This window comes from Chroicocephalus ridibundus, chromosome 5, assembly GCF_963924245.1.
Source record: "Chroicocephalus ridibundus chromosome 5, bChrRid1.1, whole genome shotgun sequence".
Classification (NCBI taxonomy): Eukaryota; Metazoa; Chordata; class Aves; order Charadriiformes; family Laridae; genus Chroicocephalus; species Chroicocephalus ridibundus.
The window spans coordinates 68,688,387-68,707,878 of record NC_086288.1 but is presented as its reverse complement, the minus strand read 5'-3'; the positions used below and the strand labels follow the sequence as shown (position 1 = coordinate 68,707,878).

Below are 19,492 nucleotides of genomic sequence, written 5' to 3'. Positions count from 1 at the left end.
AGAGAGTCTCCAGCCTTCTTCTTCCCTCTCTGCCCCAGTTCCTAGATGGCTATCTCTCTAAATTGTGTCCTTCAACAGTTGGAAGACAAGGGCAGAGGTAGGGCCATAAATAAAGCTAACTGGGCCCTGGCAATATTTTATTAGGCATTGCGAGCAAATTCCATTCTGATATCCTGAGCCATTTGAAGAGAACAGATGCCTATGGAAGACTGGATTGCTGCTTGAAATGTTTCCTGAATGTAGGCATTGAAGATATCGGTTATTTACAGGAATGACTTATTGCTCTTTTCTTCTAAAACAGAATCTACACAAAAAGAAATGTACCTTGTCCAGTGCCCTACTGAGGAAGGTGCTTGCCTAGGTGCTTCGAAGAGGGTGTTCTTGTTACTGAGCTGAGAGGCGTGTTCCTCTCAGGGCTTATTTTCTCTGAACTGTAAACTCATTTCAGCAGTTTTAATGGGAGAAACAAAGAGTTCATTCCAGCACCACATCTAATCTTAAAAATCTATAAAGGAAAAAGGAAGTCCAAAAATAAAGAAGCTTGGACTGTGTCCATTAAATCATGGGGTAAACTAACAGTTTTCTAGTACATCTGCAAAATAACTAATGGACTTGTTGCAGATGAAGGAGCATTGGTCAGAGCAGCCAGGCATCTTCGTTTTGTATTCACTGGAAGGACACCTGACTCAGTAATCATAGAGTCTGTAAGTACCTTGGAGTAACATTATATTTTGCTGTATAATAAGCTTGAGGGTTTTTGCGTTAATTCTCATTTTTCTTTTTTTCCTTCTTCAGTTGGGACAGGAAGAGAGATATGAACTGCTAAACGTGCTGGAATTTACGAGGTAAACAGCATGCTGTCTACTCAGTGTCTTTGTGTGAAAATACTTCATGAATTTCTCTTAGGGGTAAAAATGTTTGCATTTTTTTGTATTTTTACAGGCAAAGTATGCAGGTTGTGTGGTTTTTATCTCTGTAATACGTGATCATCCTATAGGTGAAGCAGTGTACACGATTAAGACCACACTTCTGGTTTTACTGTAAAACATTTTCGGAGACATAGGTTTTTTCCTCATCTCCTTTTTGGCTAATATTTTTCGCTTTTGCGCGAAGCTTGAAAATACCCTTTATCTAAAAACTTCAAAACATTATGTGAAAAGACAGTATAGGAAAGTACTTGAACTTTTAAATGTATTTCTGAAAGCCCTGGTACCATGTGATTTATTAAACAATTGATATTTGGGGGTAGGGGGGAAGACTGAAATAAGTGTTATACATAACTTCCGTTTGCCTTGACTGATAGAATGAAATTTTGCATTTGACCTTAAATATACCTGAATAATTATGATTTGTTTAAACACTTTATAGACTGAAACCCATTCTCTTCTGAGCATCATCACTAGAGTGCTGGCCAGTTAGTTTTCTTGGAAACTGAATTTATCACGTACTTTGCTTTCAGTAAAAATTCTCTGTCAAAGCTGTTGAAATTATGAAGGTACCCATAAGAAATCTGGATGCAGTTTCACTTGTTATGTAAATCTTTTTAAATTGTATCCATGTATGCCCTCTGTCTTCTGAGTGTTTGTGTAGGCCCATTGCTTACTTTGGCACAGGATGGGGAAGGGATTTATATGTAGAGGAAGCTCTCTTTTTTTCTTCGAATGATTACTTGTAATTGTGCCTGCGGAAAGTAGTCATTGTTTTCCTTCCTGTCCTATTACGTTTCCCTTGAGCTTAGCTGAGGAAGCAAAAAGATCAAAAAAATAAAAATCTAAGGCTATACTGGAGAGAGAGGCTGAAGATGTGTAACTTGGGAGAAATGAGAGAAGTAGTTGCCTATAGTTATAATAATAGCAATAATAATGTGAAGCATAAAGATCACCACAGTGGGGAAAAAAAAAAATTCCACAGAAAGTAATTTTTGTAGTTTTGAATGTCTTTTAATGGCTGCTTGCAGTTAGTGTTGGTTTTATGTATTGTAGAGGATGTGCTTGATATTTTTCAGATTTATGCCATCGTTTCATTTTTCTGCAGGCACTTCTTTCACTTTCTGTTCTGGAAAGTTAGCAAGTATGGAGCACAGAGAGTGGTGGTGTTAGTTTGGCATCTGTGGAAGTTTATACTGCATTCATGGAGTAGCAGTGAAGGATTCCTATGTTGTTTCTGGGTTTGATCTTTGTATTAATTTCATATATCTTTTTAAACTTCTGTGCCAGTCTAAAATTGTAATTTAAACAGGGATACTATACGGAGAAAGGAGAATTGCTTTTAAATCTTAACTTTTGGTGGATTAAGTTTTTTTTGGTGGATACCAATCACCCAACTTTATTAAGCAGTCAGTTTTTATACCTGTTTTTGTTATTCTGCAGTATTTACCTTTGATTGGAACTGACTTGTTGGAAGCACTAGAGGTCACCCTTGTTCCACAGCAAGAGAAATTTTAGCTCCAAAACATAACACCATCTGTATGGGTAGAAGCACGTACCATCAGAGAAGTAATCTGTAGCGATTAAACTATTGAGTTAAGAGTTTCCAGGTGTTCCAAATTTTTCCCAGAAAAAATGCAAACTAATTCCTTGCCACCTTCCAGTACAAGCCAGATAAGACTCTTCTGCAAGTAGAGTGCAACAGTGTCAACACTTGATAGGATAGTCTTTCGGAGAAGTATGTTACGGAAGTAAAAATTGGAGAAATGCTTGGTAGAGTTGTCTTTTTATGGTATTGTCTTTTTATATCATAGCTCTGCCTGTGAAAAGAGAAGTAGTAGACTTATACAATATGCTAATTATATTTTGTTTGTGGCAAGGAAGTAGCTAAACGGAAAGCAAGTGGTAATCCTTAACCAGTTGACAATCATTCCTGAAATGTAGTGCTAATCGCTTGATAACTTGCGCTGAGTTTAGATTGCGGCCAGTAGATGATACTCTGCTCAGATGCCACAACTGCTGTGGTACCTTAAGCTCAAAGAAGTGAAGAGTTGTTCAGACCCTCTGCTATTCGGGGTTCTCTCCATAATGTCAAGGAAGGAATTGTGCGGTGTTGTGCCTGTTCTTGTATTCTGTCACCTGGAACTGTAACAAGTAGAAAAACCGCAGCTGTCTCTTGGGAGCCAGACCCGACCCCTAGGGTATGTATCTATGGGGCAGGAGGAAGCAAGGCACCGAGTCAGATAAGGATCCAGAAGCATAGAATGTCGTCTGTGATGTCCACTATCAGTGCACAAATTGCACATCAGTCCTTGCATCAATGTGTCATTACTAGAGTGCTACTGAGTGAGGTTTTGACTTGTATCTGCTTGTTTTGTTAGAGGGATGAATTGAATTTTTAGCACTAGAATTAATTTCATTGGCAAGTATTGAGTATAGATTTAGTAGTATCTCAATATCTGGAGTGTGTACCATCTATTCATTTAATGATTGATTCTAATCTGTATCCCTGGGGTTACCTCCATAGTCTAGCAGAAACCATCTGTCATAGTTACAGAGTAAAGCTTCTTGTCTAAAACCTAATTATTTTTTATTTATAATGCTGATGTATTTATCTGAAAGACAACAATAGCTTGACTAGTCCCCTGTCTGATCAGTTGTATGAATAATCCACATTGCCTTGGCTGTTGTACCAGGCAGACAGAAGCCCTCCTAGAGCATTTGAGACCTTATCTCCTCTCCATCATTCAAAGAGGTCCAGAATATGGTGATCCTGTTCTGTGACTAAAGACTGATACTTCTAAATGTAGAAAAAGAGTGAGTGGCTGACAGAGGAGGTACCGATACCTCTGTAGCAGTGTTTGTTTCTGTGGTTGTGAGCCTACACTCAGAAGGAATTTTCATCTTAAACCTAAGACAGATTTTAAAGTAACAGGGGGCCCATCACAAGCTACTTCTGCATTCCCAGATTCTGGAAGTGTCAAATCTTGTGACTGAGAGAGGTGTTTCTGTCCCCTTAAGATGTTTCTGTCCATCTCTAATCCCATGGCAACTCCTTGGGAAATACCAGCTGTTTGCCTTCTTGTCATGACCCAAAGGGCTACCCAGCCTGCAGGTTTATAGAGATCACGACGGTGGGTTTGCAGGATTCCATAACACACAAGGACGTGGAGGCTTTATTTTCTAAATGTCTTTATTACAGATTACTACAAATTACTACTAGAAAATAAAGTATACTCATGAGTAATGAAGTACGTTCATATTTTAATAGTAGCAGCAATCAATAGTAGCAGCAACTATATATTTCCGTATATTACAAGTTGATACTAAATTACCACTAGTGAAGAAATACACTTAATATTAGTTACCTCTATGTGTGTGCACACACACGCGTATTATTCAAAATAATATGGGTACAGTGCTCACCAAACTGCTCCCAGGAGTGGGGCCTCAAAGCGGGTGGCACACAAAGTCTCACTTTGAAGAGTGAGAGTCTGGAGTCAGCCAGGTGTTCCTGGTGGTGGTCCAGTAACCTGTCTAGGAGACCTCAGACGACAATTCATGCAGGGGGAGCTCCCAAAGACAGAGGCTCCATTTTGGGTAAAAGCAAGTCATTTTTATATGGCAGAGACATAAGGGGGTGTAAGACACCACCACCTGGAGCAGTGAATAGATGCTGCTAATTTCTGTTTTTCACCTGGGACAGCCAATAGATGATGGTGTTTTATTTTCTTTCAGACCAATTTTTATTTTTCCAGAGTGTTTTCCTGTTCTTTCAGCTAGAACAACCAATAGCAGTTGCCAGTTCCTACTTTCTCAGGAGGTTTTCTCCCTTTTCCAGACTTTTTCACCTTTCCAGACAATAAGTTGCAGTTACAGTTCCTTGTTTTGCGCATATTAATGGTTTCTAGGTACCCAGCTGTACTTGAGGTGTGCTGGCTGTGCTTCTCAAGGATGTTTCTGGTTTCCAGGCGAGCAGTTCCCAGGCTGGCAGGCATTTTCTCTCTCAGTATTTCAGCAGACATCTGTTCAGTATTTTGCACCTTATAACCAGGTCACCTTTGTAGCTCATGTGACTTCTATGGGTGAAGAAAGCAAACCAAAAAAAAATGGTTTCACACTGACAGTTATTTGTAGTAGTGCAATTTTGTGGTTTTCTGTATTTCACTAAGAAAAGAAAATAAAACTGTGACTGCAATGAAAAGGCTCATAAAAAGATAGAAGTCCTTGACAGTAAGTCGTGCTCATTAGCTTTATTGCAGTTTTACTACGAAAATGTATGTCAGTCAAGATTCGGTATCTGTCTTCATAGCTAAAGTTTCAGAATGCTACAGGAAAACATTGGTTATTCTCTGGTACGTCTTCAGTAGATCAATAGGCAGCTGCATGCAGAACTTCAAGATTTCAAGACAAGTACAAAACTAATGAGTTTTTACCTGTTAAGGGCATATATATCAAATTATTGTTTATACAAACCCTAAATTACTGTAATTCCTTCACAGTTCCTTAATTGAACATTCAGGCAAGTGTAACGAGTTTATGTAACAGTAGGCTAGATAATCTTGGTGAGAATCAAAGTGGATCTGAGACTTGCTTTTATTTTAGGAAACTTAACTGTAGTTTAGCTGGTCTGAATTTCTCCACTGTTGTCTACTCAGATTCCCCAACTGGACAATGTCTAAGGGTTTTTGGAATTCAGCTTATCTGAGGTTTTTTGGATTAGAGATGAAATGGAGAAGGAATTGCAGTAGTTAATACCTTTTTATGCTCTCTTGTGCAATATTTGCAGTAAAAATGTAATTTAATATTGCTGTTCAGCTGTCTGTACTTGAAGCAAAGTGCATGCACAGGTGGAATAGGAAAATATTTTCTTGAAGATAGTATTTGGTCAGTTACTTCACCAGTGATTATAAAATTCTTTCCTCCATCTATCTCCATACATCCCACTTACAGGATGTTTTCCATGTCAGTCTGAACTTCAGGAACTATTCATACAATAATGCTATTTGATGATGTATAAATGGGATCCAGTTCCAACAGGAACCAAAATTGGAAAAGGACCATTTACTTCCATCTCGTTTGTGTATTTTACGGTGAACTGTTGTGCAAGACATGTTTTGTTCCTGGAATAGTTTTTGTGGGTTTATTTAAAAAGCTAAGGTTTGAAAGAATTACAGTATAAATACACGTTTTGACTGAATATGATCTTGAACCTAAGGTATGCTTGTCAGAGGACCTCAAAGGGAAGACAGAAAGCAGAGAGTGACAGTCTTCTCCATGCTTTCCTCCAATTCCTACCTCAGTCATGAGGGGGGAAAAAGAAACCAAACAAACAAAAACCAAAAAACAACACTAGATCTCATTAATGACTGAGAGCCAGAAAGTAGTTAAAATGAGGTGAGCCCCTTTCAAATTCTTAGCATAGTTGCGTAATGAACGAAACTCTGGGCTGACAGTAATAGGATTGCGGCACAGTACGGTGTATGAGAGACTCTGGTTGGCTGGGAAAGAGGGAAAAGCTGAAACAGTCAGTGATGCACTACCTCTTTATGATATTGGTCTCAGCTGCTTTGTGCTTTAAGATCCTTTTTTGTGATCAGTGAAAGTATTCAGATGAAGATTCTCAAATTTGTTTTTATGGGGAAAAGGGCCTACAGAAGTGTGCGCAGAAAACAGCATTCACTCTAATTAGTAGACAACAAAACTGATTTTCCATACCTGTTGCCTGAATATATAATTCAGAATAAGTAGCCCTTACTTCACTTCCTTTGTCTTATATAAGCTATATATTGATATTCTTAGGTAAAATGTTGGTAAATATTTATATTTACAAACCATAAGCTATATATTGATATTCTTAGGTAAAATGTTGGTAAATATTTATATTTACAAACCATCTTATGTAGGGCATTTATTTCTCTTTCAGCACTAGGAAGAGAATGTCAGTGATCGTTCGCACGCCATCAGGAAAGTTAAGACTTTACTGCAAAGGAGCTGTGAGTTTTATTCTGGTTTCACTGTGTCAAAGAACATGTGCTACCAACACAAATATGAAGGCAAAAGGTTGTTATAACTGCAGTCAAAACATTGAAAATGTGGGGGAAGGAATGTTGATTTCTTTTTCAATTTACATCGTTTTACTAGGTAGCTCTTTAATGTAATGAACCAGTCAAAGTCTTTTTTTAGTAACTGCCTGTGAGGGTATGGCAGACCTGTTCATCCTATTCTTTGTACTGGACTAATACCTTTATGCTTCCTATTAATTGCTTCCTTCTGCACACCAAGAAAATGGATGAACGTATGGTTTAATGTATAAGTTACTTGCTGGAATAGCTGAGCATGAATCACTAGGTGGAAGTGGTAATCTAGCATAAGTGAGTAGATGGGAATTTTAACCTACCGTTGATGTTATGCCAGAAGTAAATTTTCCTGAAAACAGCATCTATGGGAAAATATCTTAATCATAATGTATCTGAGAATGGCAGAGTTGCTCATTAGTTCTTGTTCTCTATTTTAAGTCAAGTTTGAGGGGAAGGGGGATACAAATCCAGTTCCCAAATGGCTTTAAAAAAATGAAGTTGACTGAATATAAATGTCCATTCTGTATCCACTCAAGTGGAGAGAAGGAGCTGTTGTTAATATTCTGTATATCAAGCTGGCTACAAAAACCTGAGAATGACAATTATGAAACACTAATTTTACCTTGTGGGCTTAATATTAAAGAGGAAGGCAGCATTTTAGGAGGTCAAAAGAATTCATGTGGCAAGCCAAAGCAAGATGCAGCCCTTTTCAAAATTAAGGGAAATAAAGGCAAAAAATGTAGGCGAGAAAAACTGCATCATAGCAGAATTTGTAAATTTAAAGAACCTGAGGATTTGGAATGCCCTTTTTCTCCTTCCTCTGAGATAAAATTACTCATTTTTGATGCTGAAATAAATTAGTACAGCACTGCATATTTGTCTGATTTTTCTATTAAATTGTTCTGAGTTCATTTTATTTGTTTTGTAGGATACTGTAATTTATGACCGTCTTGCTGAAAGTTCAAAATACAAAGAAATCACCTTAAAACATCTAGAGCAGTTTGCTACAGAAGGTGGGTGATATTATTCAATGTAAAACTAAATACAAAATTCAGTCATTGCTCAACTTTCAGTTTTACATTTTTATGTTGCAGTAATGTTTTACTCGTGTTAAGTTTGAAAATTATCTTTTAGTAATGCCTCCTAAAAAAGGTCTTCCTCTTCCTCAGAACTTTCAGTAATAATTTCATGCTTAAAACCACCAACCCCGCCCCCCCCCAACAACAACAAAAAACAACACAAACAACACCCACACAGTACCCAGTGGAGTCTTTTAAACAAAATATATTTTTCCAGAGCGCAAACATATGTCATATTGTTTGTTTCTGTGGAGATCTCATTTCCCATGATGACTTCCGTGTCCCACGCTCAGTGAAATCTGTAGGGATGGCACACAGGAAGAAGCGGCCAAAGTGAAGATGCTTGGAGCTGATTAGCGTAGCGCTTTTAAGGTAGCTTTATGCTATATTATTTCTGTCACCAGTCACAGTAACAGGAATCGCCAGCACTAGCTTTCGGTATGGTATGTTTTAGTATCTCTGCTGTTTTAACAATCACTTCTACAAAGCAGTTGCTGAAGGTGAGGAACCCCTCTGTGAGGGTTCATGAGGTAGGAATAGTAAGTAAAATTTAAAATACTGTGAAATGAAGATGGTTGAAACAAACAGCCAGGTAGTTATTTAATAATAGCGGATTCCACAGTACAGATGTAAGCAGGAAAGCAGACTGTAGAAAAGTTCCTGCTTTCATGTAAGTTCTTCTAGCACAGTTTCTAGATCTTCCATGCTATGGCCCCTTTCTGTATCTTAGTAAAGGGTTATAGAGTTGTACTGTGAAGTATCACAGTGTTTTAATTTATCACTGAGTTGTGAGAAAGTAGTTGGAAGCAGAATTATAACAGCTATGGAAATCTGAACTGCAGTTCACTCTTCGTTTTTTTAATACACTGTTATTCGAACATTAAATTTCTTTAACATATCTGAAGAAATAAGCTTACACTGGAAAGCAAACTTTATTAAAATATTTTCCTTCTAAAATGTATTCCTTACCTTGTGATAACTGATGTCTGGCCAAGTTTTCCTGTATCAGGAAAGATTTTTTGTGTCCATTATACATGTGACTTGTCTAATTTTTCTCATTTGGTTTACAATGGAATTTAGCATTTTGATTAGTTGTCGTAGTCAGCACCTTTAGTCTCCTGATTCTGTCAGTGACAGCAGAAGCAAGCTGCAGATCTGTTTCTTTTTTTTTTTAGTTTTCCATATCAAGATCTCTCCAGGAAACACTTAGTTAGCCTTAAATAATCTTAGAGTATCAAAGTATAATAAATTTTACAATAAAGTTGAAAGCAGAACTAAAACCAAACATATTTGTCTGATGGTACACCGTGAAGTCTCAGATAGACCTCCTTTAGCTCATGAATGTAATTGCATGAGCTGATTGGTCAGTTTGGGGTTTTATAAAGGCCTAACCAGCATCAGTTAAGGAAAAATTACTTAGATGTGAAGGTAGTTCGGGTCATAAAACTATATATTTGGTTACAGAAGAGGTAAACAGAGATCAATGTCTGCCATCCTGTGTGAACTGATATGAAAATTGCAATCCAATTCTTAATTACCATTCTTCTTAAATCAGTGGTACAGCTGATATAATTTTTTTCCTTAGCACTCAAGTTGGACTGAATGAATCAACATAAAAAATGAAAAATTCCATCCGTCTTTAAAACCACTGTACATACGTATTAGTGTTAAAATGTTTGTTCAAGTACTTCTTGTACCCTTCTTTTCAACAGATGAAAAGACTTACTGTTCAGAAAAGTGAATTGCTAACCTTTCAAAAGCATAAAATTCAACCTTTAAAAAAAAAAAAAAAAGAAAAATTAAGTATGTCTCTCTCTGGAATCGATTAAAGAAATCGGTATTTATTTTTGCATCAGATTTAAATTGCAGCCTATGACGTTGCAAAGTTTCTCCTGAGTAGCCTTTCATGTGGCAGTACAGTATGTCCTTGGCATTTGCTGCGTGCTCTTGGTGTGTTGTTCAAAAATGAAGTGGTTAGCATGGCTGGCATTTATACTTAAGCATTTATTAAGCTTGAGTGTTAATGCCTGCTTGGATAAATAGAAAAAGTGCGTAATTTTCCTGTGTTGTTGTTCCAGTCTGTTAAGAAGCAGACTTAATGATATTTTGTTTTCCACGTTTCATTTGGAAGATTCTTTTAAATCACAATGAAAAGAAACTTTCTAAAATTAAAAATAAAAAAAAAAATCAGTCTCTGATTTAAAAAGAAAAAGCAAATGCCTTGAAGACCTTGTTTGCTGATATTCCGTACACGCATTCTTTTCTTCATTTTATCATCTGTGTAAAATATTTTGAAAGAATTATGGAAATAATATCACTGTTAGTCATAAATTCCTTTCCTCCCCTTCACCTCATATTCATTGCTTTGGACCTTGCTAGCATATCCTTATTACAAAGAGGGGGAAAAAGAAAATCAGTTGATCCGTCAGCCTGAAGTTTATTCTCTTGGTCTGGATGGTGAAACGCTGTGTTCCTAATGCTGTTCAGTTGTCAAGATGTTAAGATTACACACGGTTTTCATCCTGAAGATATTAAATAACTATCTTAGATGTAAGACACGTCTGTATTGTTTCATGCCCAGCCTCTTGATCATTTCGGACTTGCTGCTGGTGCTGAGCTATCTTTCACAATAGAAACCTGTGAACAAATGAAGATTGCGTTTAGCCATCCCTGGTTATGGTGCTGTTCATCTCCTTAGAGCAGAGTGGGCAAATGACCAAAGGCACTGACTACATTAGTCCTGTCTGTCCCCCCCTAAATCGATCTGTCTGCGAATTGTGGCTCCATGAGACATCATTTGGCTAAAGCAACACTCTTCTCAGTATATAAAGAGTTAGGCCAATTTCATGCTTTGGAAATCTAAGAATCTGACACTATGTGAAAATGAACTGTTAGAACATTCACACCTAGCTACTTAAATTGAATGTAAATGTGTGTTGTCAAAAAATAGATGTTTCTTATAATCTTGCAGTCTCAAATTCTCACTGTAGTACTTCAGATTTCTACTGGAGGAAAAAATCTGTTAAGTATAACCAGCACAAAGATTGTTAAGTAAAATCTCCAAATGTTGCCACAAAGATTTTATTGTAAGAATTTGGAAAGCTGAAAGAATCTGTGAGATGGGAAAATTAAACCTGAGTGGATTCCAAGTCAGCTTCTAGATGGTAAATTTCAAACTTCAACTGAGAACTTACTAAGGATATTGAGGAGGGGTGAGGAAGAGGGTAGCTGTAACATTATGCTGATATATTTTCACTTCATTGCTTTCCAACATAGCAACGTTAAAGTTTATAAAATTTTTGTTCAGAAATATAATTCAATCTTATAGTTTTAATGTTCCTAAAAATCTAATGTATATAAATGTAATTAGGATTGCTTTGTGTTTTGTTTACACTTTAAGGTAAGTCAAATCTTGTGTAAAATGTCCTTTTTTTTTTTTCTCTTCAAGTACATCACCTGTATTCCATTCAGCTATCTTGAAACAGTACTGTTGAATAAATTTCTATTTATATCATGTTTTTTACTTTATCTATGTTAAAAGAAGTTCTTCAAGACATACAGCAGTAAGTTGAAAATCAGGCATAAGCGTACATAAAATACAGAATAAATTCAGCTTTTAGTAGTTACTCATTGCAGGCATATCAAGGAAGGGAGTAACAAATACTGAATCATACTATCTGCTTTCTCTTTAGGCTTAAGAACTCTGTGTTTTGCCGTGGCTGAAATTTCAGAAAGTGACTATCAAGAGTGGTTAGACTGCTACCACCGTGCTTCTACAGCTATACAGAACAGAGCGCTCAAACTTGAGGAGAGCTACGAACTAATTGAAAAAGTATGTGTAGCTTTCTTGGTTGGCGGGGGTGTTTTTGGGGGTGGAAGGGCAAGGAAAAGGGGGGTTTTTATTAATGTCCTTACTTTCTATACCATGAAATCTGAATCATTATTGAGGAAAAACTCTTAGACAGAAAAAAATCTAGCAATATACTGACAACTGTGTCATGTAGTCCTTGCAATTCAGATGATCAAAATGAAGGAAAGATTAATATGACAAAGTTCTTGCAGCAAGTAGCTACCTTGCCAGAAAGTATTGATTTGGAGTTGAACTACTGGAAAGCTTTTTTTCAGAGTTGCTCTGTTGTGTAAAAAAGTGTAATAACAGGCAAGCAACATCTGCGTCTTTGTGTGATGATCATAGAACCATGGAGTAGTGAAGGTAGGAAGAGACTTCTGGAGGTCATCTAGACACAAACCTGCTACTCAAAGCAGGGCTAATTTTGCTTGCTCAGTGCGTTGAAGTTTTGAGTATCTCTAAGGAGGGAGTTTTCCCAGCTGCAGTAAGCAAATTTTTTAGTGCTCAAGTATTCTTTTCTCCCTCCTTTTCTGAATTAAAATTTCTACTGCTGCACAACGTGACTATTGCCTCTTGCCTGTTCACTGTGTAACTCTTGGAGGAAGATGGCTTCTCTGCAAGCCTTCTTCAGTTAGCGGAGGGAAGCCATGGAATCCTACCCTTAGCCTTAATTTTTTCCCATGTTAAACTAGTCCTGCTTCCTCAACTGCTCTTAATACAGTGCGCGCCGAGCCTCAGCCTATTTTTGTGTCCCTCCACTGGACTTGCTCCACTTGGTCAACCTCTTTTGTAGTGAACGCCTAGAAAGGGAGGTAGGTAATACCCAGATGCAGCCTCACAAGGAGCAGAGCTGTAATCACTTCCCTTGAGTTTCTGGCACCGCTGCTGCAGGAGCAGCCAAGCACGCGGTTAGACTTCACTGCCTCAACAAAAATGCTCCATGGCTTTTAAATGTATAAGCAAAAGGAGTTCACGAGACCAATATTGCTTGAAGTTTTGATATTTGACTTTTTGGGGATTTTAGGTTTTGGGTTTTTTTTCCTTGGAAAGGATAAGAGAGATTACATTGATGAAACTGCTTAAAATTCAGAGCCTCAAAAACCTGCAGTGCTTAATTCATGAAAAAGAAGAGTGAGGGGATATAGCATCAGTCACTCATGGGACTTCAGTTTACATAAATGAGCAGTTTATCCAAACATGCACAAGACAGTCTTAAAACTATATACCGTCGTTAATGCCATGGAAACGCTGCTACCATTACAAATTTTTGTATTAGCTGCACAAGTACTTTGTCAGTATGTAGTATGCAGGCCATGCTGCAACCAGGATTGCATATTATTAGATTTATAATGGTGTCATTAACAGGGTTTTAGCTAGTTATAAAGGTACAGAAATACAAAGTATAAAAATGGCTGTATTCACAAAAACCATACAGATTTGCTGCATGGGAAGTTAAAACCAAACATAATCAAGATTATAGTTTCAAGATTAAGATGAATTGACAAGGTGGGGGGTTTTGACAAGGTGAAGAGAAATCATTACAAGCAAGAGAAAACATAATAATAGCACTCCTTAAGTATTCAAATCAGAGAGATGCCCCTCAGGAAAAGGTAGCTGTTGCTGAACAAGCTACTGAGTTTGTGAATAATTGGGTGAAGTCTGAGTGGTCACACTGTGCAGTTTGTCAAGCCACATAGATATTTAACTTAAGGCTCATAGGAATAAACTGGAAGATCTTTATTAGTTGATACCAAATCTGGTTAACGAATTTAGAGAGCATTAATCTTGCTGTAAATATGGAAAGTTAAACAAAAGAAACAGAAAGATTAAAACTGAATTTAAACCAAAAAAACTGCATATATTGAATATTTTATGTTCACAGAATCTTCAGCTGCTTGGAGCAACAGCAATTGAAGATAAACTACAAGACAAAGTGCCTGAAACCATAGAGACGCTCATGAAAGCAGACATAAAAATTTGGATACTTACTGGGGACAAACAAGAGACTGCCATTAACATTGGTATTATATTTGCATTTATTTGATGGCTTTGTTACAGATTTAAAAGTGATAGAGGTTGCTAGAGTAAAATTGCTTTCAGAACGGAAAGTTATCTTGTAAAAAGAAATAATATTATATGTCATTCCAGAATTTAAATGTTGGCTTATTTTTCAGTCACTGGTAGGGGGAGAGTAGGAAATAATGGATTCTTGCTCCATTAAAATAGTAAGAGCAAGAAAAATTAATGTTACTATAGAGAAGAGGAAAAAAATAGGCATTTTTGCTTTTTTGTAGCATCTAAAATGAATTAAAAATAATACGTTGTTTGGGTTTTGAGAGTGAGAGGGAATAACATTAAGAAACTATAAGTATTCTTAGTTTTCCTTCTGTATTTTTCCTTCTTTCCAAGAAAGCCAGTAGGGACCATAATCTTAACTGAAGCAAAACAATATACATCGTGCATTAAAGTACTATAAACTTTACCATCAGTCAGAGGTTTCCTTTTATTTTTCCCTTTTATTATAAAGGAGGAAAAAAAATAATCATGCATTAACTAATTTCAACAGCAATAAATCAGTATTTTTAAATAGTAATACATGAAAGCTGCATTTAAGACTTAATATTCTTTGCGTGTGAGCGTTATCAGCACGTCTGCAGTAGCCTGGATATGTGCCCAAAATAGGGCATTATTTTGGTAACAGAATCACAGAATGGTTTGGGTTGGAAGCGACATTAAAGATCATCTAGATCCAACCCCCCTGCCGTGGGCAGGGCCACCTCCCACTAGACCAGGCTGCTCAAAGCCCCATCCAGCCTGGCCTTGAACACCTCCAGGGATGGGGCCTCCACAACTTCTCTGGGCAACCTGTGCCAGTGTCTCACCACCCTCACAGTAAAGAATTTCTTCCTGATACCCAATCTAAATCTACCTTCTTTCAGTTTGAGGCCATTACCCCATGTCCTATCGTTACACTTGCTGATAAAGAGTCCCTCCCCATCCCTACTGTAGGCCCCCTTTAGGTGCTGGAAGGGACTATAAGGTCTCCCCGGAGCCTTCTCTTCTCCAGGCTGAACAACCCCAACTCCCTCAGCCTGTCCTCATAGCAGAGGTGCTCCAGCCCTCTGATCACCTTCGTGGCCCTCCCCTGGACCCATTCCAACAGGTCCATGTCCTTCTTTTGTTGAGGTCTCCAGAGCTGGACGCAGGACTCCAGGTGGGATCTCACCAGAGCAGAGTAGAGGGGCAGAATCACCTCCCTCCACCTACTGGCCACACTGCTTTTGATGCAGTCCATCACATGGGTGGTCATATGGATCCTTCTTATTACCATTATTATTTTTAATCTTAAAGACTTCTCGTACGCACGTGATACAGTTATCTAAGGTTATTTTCATTAGTACCTTCAGGTTTCAGGCAATACACATACTACCAGGATTTTCACTTTATTATATATATTTGTCTAGGCAGCCTGCATCGTTAGCACGCAGCATACATTCTGTTTAAAGCATCAAAGAATAAAAGAAAAGAATGGGAACATGGATATACACAAATTCTGTATGAAATGCAAGTTGCATTCCAAAAATTTGCAAGGCTAAGGGATATCTGTTTGGTGTTTTCTGTAACTCCCTGTAAAGCTGTTTCATGTCCTCCTGCTGAGCACCTCTGCGAATATGGCACAACAGGCGCAAGTTTCATCAAGGAAAACTCTGACTGTTCTGACTTAGTACACGTCTGGCTAATTTTTAATAGAATGCAGTATGATTATTTTTTTTTTTTACCACTGATTTCATCTGGGGAAGTTTTAGTTCTGTCTGTAGTTCTCTTACAGGAAAAAGAAAATGCTTTGTGTTATTATAATGGGTTTTGTGGAAAAAATTTTTGAAAACAAAAATGTTTTCAACAGGTCACTCCTGTAAACTTTTGCGAAAGAACATGGGACTAATTGTGATAAATGAAGGCTCTCTTGATGTAAGTAAAATCTGCAAAGTTTTCAGTTAATGAAACATTGTTTTATTGCTTAAGATATCCAGACGTCATGGTGGAGGTGGCCTGAAAAATAACTTGGAGCATCTGTTTATCTGGACAAACACAGAAAAACGTGCTAAAACCACGATTGGGGGTTGTTTCTGTTTATTTGGTTTGGGGGGTTACTTTTTTGTTTTTATAATAATCTTAGTTAATTTTAGTATTGCGTACTTGGAAGATTGTGTATGGCCTTTGTGACAAAATGTTACTGAATAACTAGAAACTTTGTCTACAGCTTCCAAAACCACAGTGTAGCTACTGCACAAATGAACTCGAGAACGATGAGCAAACAAATTCCATGTAGTGAAATGACTATGTCCATGCAGGCGCGAAGTCAGGAGTTTCACGCGCTTCTAGTAGCACCTACCAGGGCCCAAACAAACTAATCCTAAATTCCCTTCTAATGCTGTTTCTTACAGACTACTTAGTATCTGCCAAAAATTAATTGTTATTATGTGGTTAAACAGCTGAAATGGTAATCAGATATTGCAGTACAAGTAAGGGTTAAAACTACTAACTTGCAAATATATAGTGCTTTGTAGAGAAGAGATCCTTTAGATAAGGTAGGAATGCAATATTAAGAGAAAAATCCCATGAGGGAAAGAACTTAAATCCTTTTACCACCCTCTAAGGGAGCCTTAAATGAACTTAGAAGTAGAAGAATTTCCTCAGTGGGAGAACTCACTGTCCAGAAGGCTTCCGGAGGAAACCCTGAAATAAAGTTTACCTTACTCTGTATTGTGGTCAGATTGCTCAAGATAGGATTTAGGGAGGGAAAGTGAAAAGAAAGTATGAGAATCGGTAAGAAGGTTTCCATGGTAGCATATAAGAGTAGGCTACAACAGGAATTAAAATACTACCTTTTTTTTAGAGAAGTGCTTATTTAAATGTTTTGACCCATTTAGAATAATGTATTTTCAACATCAGTATGAATTTAATCATTATGACTCTATTTCAAATATAAATTGTTTTAAGCAACATATTCTTGCTGATAAGATTTTATAATAAAATCCCAAACACGGGACAGGCAGAAGCTGTTGATTAATGTCTGGAACCAGAGTCTGTTGATACAGTAAGCAACTTTTGACACAAGTAGCCTGTGATATTAATGAAAAGAGGCAATTTTCTTTTCTTAGTTTAGTTCAGTTCATTGGGTAGCTTTTGAAAGATTGCGATTGTTGTTTGTTGAAAAAACAGGAAAGGTTTTTGGTTCAAGCCCTTAACTTTGCTTTTAAATTTTTTGCTCCTCAACCAATCTCTGAGTAAAAATTAACCAATGGAAGGGAGAACTTCTGTCTCATATTTAGGTTATTTACACAGACTGCTGGATTTCAGAACTACCACAATACTTAATAGATTTTAAGTGCAAAAGGTTGACTACTTTGTATACTTCTTCATATGTAATGAAATAAAGCGAGGTAGTTTTATTTAACTACTGAAAAGAGTCCAATAAAAACTCATTAAACAAGCATTGCACATTAATCACTTCTAATGCAATGATTGGAAAGTTGAATAAATATATATTAAGCAATATATTTTAAAAATAAATGTATATAAATATAATTTAGGTATCTGATATGGTAACTGCACTGTACTCCCTGTTTCAAACTGAAGCGTCTGGATTGCGTGGAGATTGAGAGATCCTTTCCCTACATGCACAAAGTATCTTCAAAGTACGTGGGGATGCAGCTGAAATTGCAAATGCAAACTGGTCACTTGCAAATCCGTCTGTGATGATAACATAGATCATGTTTTTTCAGGAGCAGGTAAATGTAGGAATCAAATATTTTGAGGGCAAGAGACAGTTCAGATAATAATAATAAACTAACTCTTTGCCAGTATTTTAACAAGAAACTCCATTGAAAATTTTCTGCCTTGTTTGATGGTGCACATTTGATTAATGTAGACCTTGCGTCCTACTTTTTGCTTGCTGGTGTGGTTGGAATCAGATGTCAGTCTCCATTTGCAGTCCGACTGATTGAGTCAAAAACAGCCTTGAAAATTCTGATGGAGGAGTGGAGCAGGTCTCAGGAAATGGAGAGAGGGGTGGACTGCTGTTGATTGCAGAACCCTGAGTCAGTGCAGCTGCAAGGATGGATGCCATTCCTCTTTTCTTTCTGCATACCAACAGCTAGCAAGAGTCTGTAATACTTGGTTGGAATATTGTCTGTTAAGGAATACAGGTGAAACTTTGGCTTGTGAGCAGCACAGATCCACCTCCCGTACTGGGTCTCTGTCCCGTACCTTGTAAGGAACTGTGCTCCCATGAGGGCTGCTGGACAACCCAGTTACCTCAGACAGGAGGAACTGAGCAGCCATGAAACCTTGAAGAAAAAAAATCCCAGTGTAGTGGGACCTTTGTGTTTAGGATCTTGGAGAAGAGTTGCTCTGTGGAAGTCCTTTCCTCCTTGGCTCTGCAAGGTATGGGCATAGCCTCTGGGCTATATAAAGATGTTGGTACGTTCGTAGGAGTTAGGAAGGTTGGCTTCTCTTGGTCTGCATACCCTTCACAGTACTGAAAAGAGTGGCAGTAAGTGGATGGTTCTTGCCTGCTGTTGCAATACTAGTACAATATCTGTTGCATACCAGTCGCTGCTCCTGAAAAGGAGCTAGCTCAACTCTAATCCTTGTAGGGACAGGCAGAGTCCCCTGTCCCTAAGACATGTAATAAAGATTTAACAAAACAAATACCTCCTCAGTTTGGTCATTATTATGACCTTAGCATGCAAGATGGAAGAAGTTAGAGTATAAAAAAAAAAAAAAAATAAATATTTGTTTAGACTGTATCCCAGCTCTGTGAAGTAAGTTTACAACGAATATGCTGTAATCAGAGATCTTCTTTTGTGTGAACCAATTCCCTTACTTATGGAATTAAAAGAAAAATACCCCATTCCCACTCCTCACTTATCATTGGCTGGGATAGAACTAGAAGGACTTCCAGGAGGCATTTATGTATCTCTCTTTTCTGACACATAACTTGTTCATGGGACTGGAGCCTCAAAACATCTGCTTAGCTTCATAAAGAGTTTTTGTTAGTAAGTTCTTACAGTTGTATAGAACACTGGATTTTATTTTGCCTTCGTATTAACTTAATGGAGTGCTAAATTTCAGTATAGTACTGTTAATGATAGACAGAAATCATAAAGAACATAGCATTATTCTTTTAATTGTGAACTGAATTAATAACAATAGAAAATAGTTTGATTACTATTCAGTTTTACTGAGAAATATTTAATGGAAATGGTGTAGAAGCAAACAAGGGATGTTCTGATACTGCTTTTAATTTTGGGCATTGGATTGCAGTGTAGGGCTACATAGCCCACAAAGGAATTTTAAATATGACAAGTTTACAGTAGGGGTAAGTGTTTTGTATTGTCTTGGGGTTTTTTGTTTGTTTTTAATATGTAGCATGCCTGGAGCTACCTGATGGCATGTCTGTCTGTGAGAAAAAATTAAGGTCAATTTAAACAGAAGAGTTTATACTGCATGAATGAGAAGAAACAATAGATGACAGGAATATGAAGTTTCAGG

The 19,492-nt window shown here is 37.4% G+C and overlaps 1 protein-coding gene across 3 annotated transcripts in view; it reads left to right on the top strand.

Annotated features, from left to right (window-relative positions):
- Window positions 1-19,492, top strand: part of ATP8A1 (ATPase phospholipid transporting 8A1) — a 124,877-nt gene that overhangs the window by 52,571 nt on the left and 52,814 nt on the right. For all 3 annotated transcript variants that reach the window (XM_063335568.1, XM_063335570.1, XM_063335569.1), the window contains 7 exons: window positions 622-704; window positions 796-845; window positions 6,853-6,922; window positions 7,935-8,019; window positions 11,778-11,917; window positions 13,818-13,956; window positions 15,840-15,904. In XM_063335568.1, the coding sequence (XP_063191638.1) occupies window positions 622-704; window positions 796-845; window positions 6,853-6,922; window positions 7,935-8,019; window positions 11,778-11,917; window positions 13,818-13,956; window positions 15,840-15,904 (632 nt within the window). The remainder of the gene's footprint in view (window positions 1-621; window positions 705-795; window positions 846-6,852; window positions 6,923-7,934; window positions 8,020-11,777; window positions 11,918-13,817; window positions 13,957-15,839; window positions 15,905-19,492) is intronic.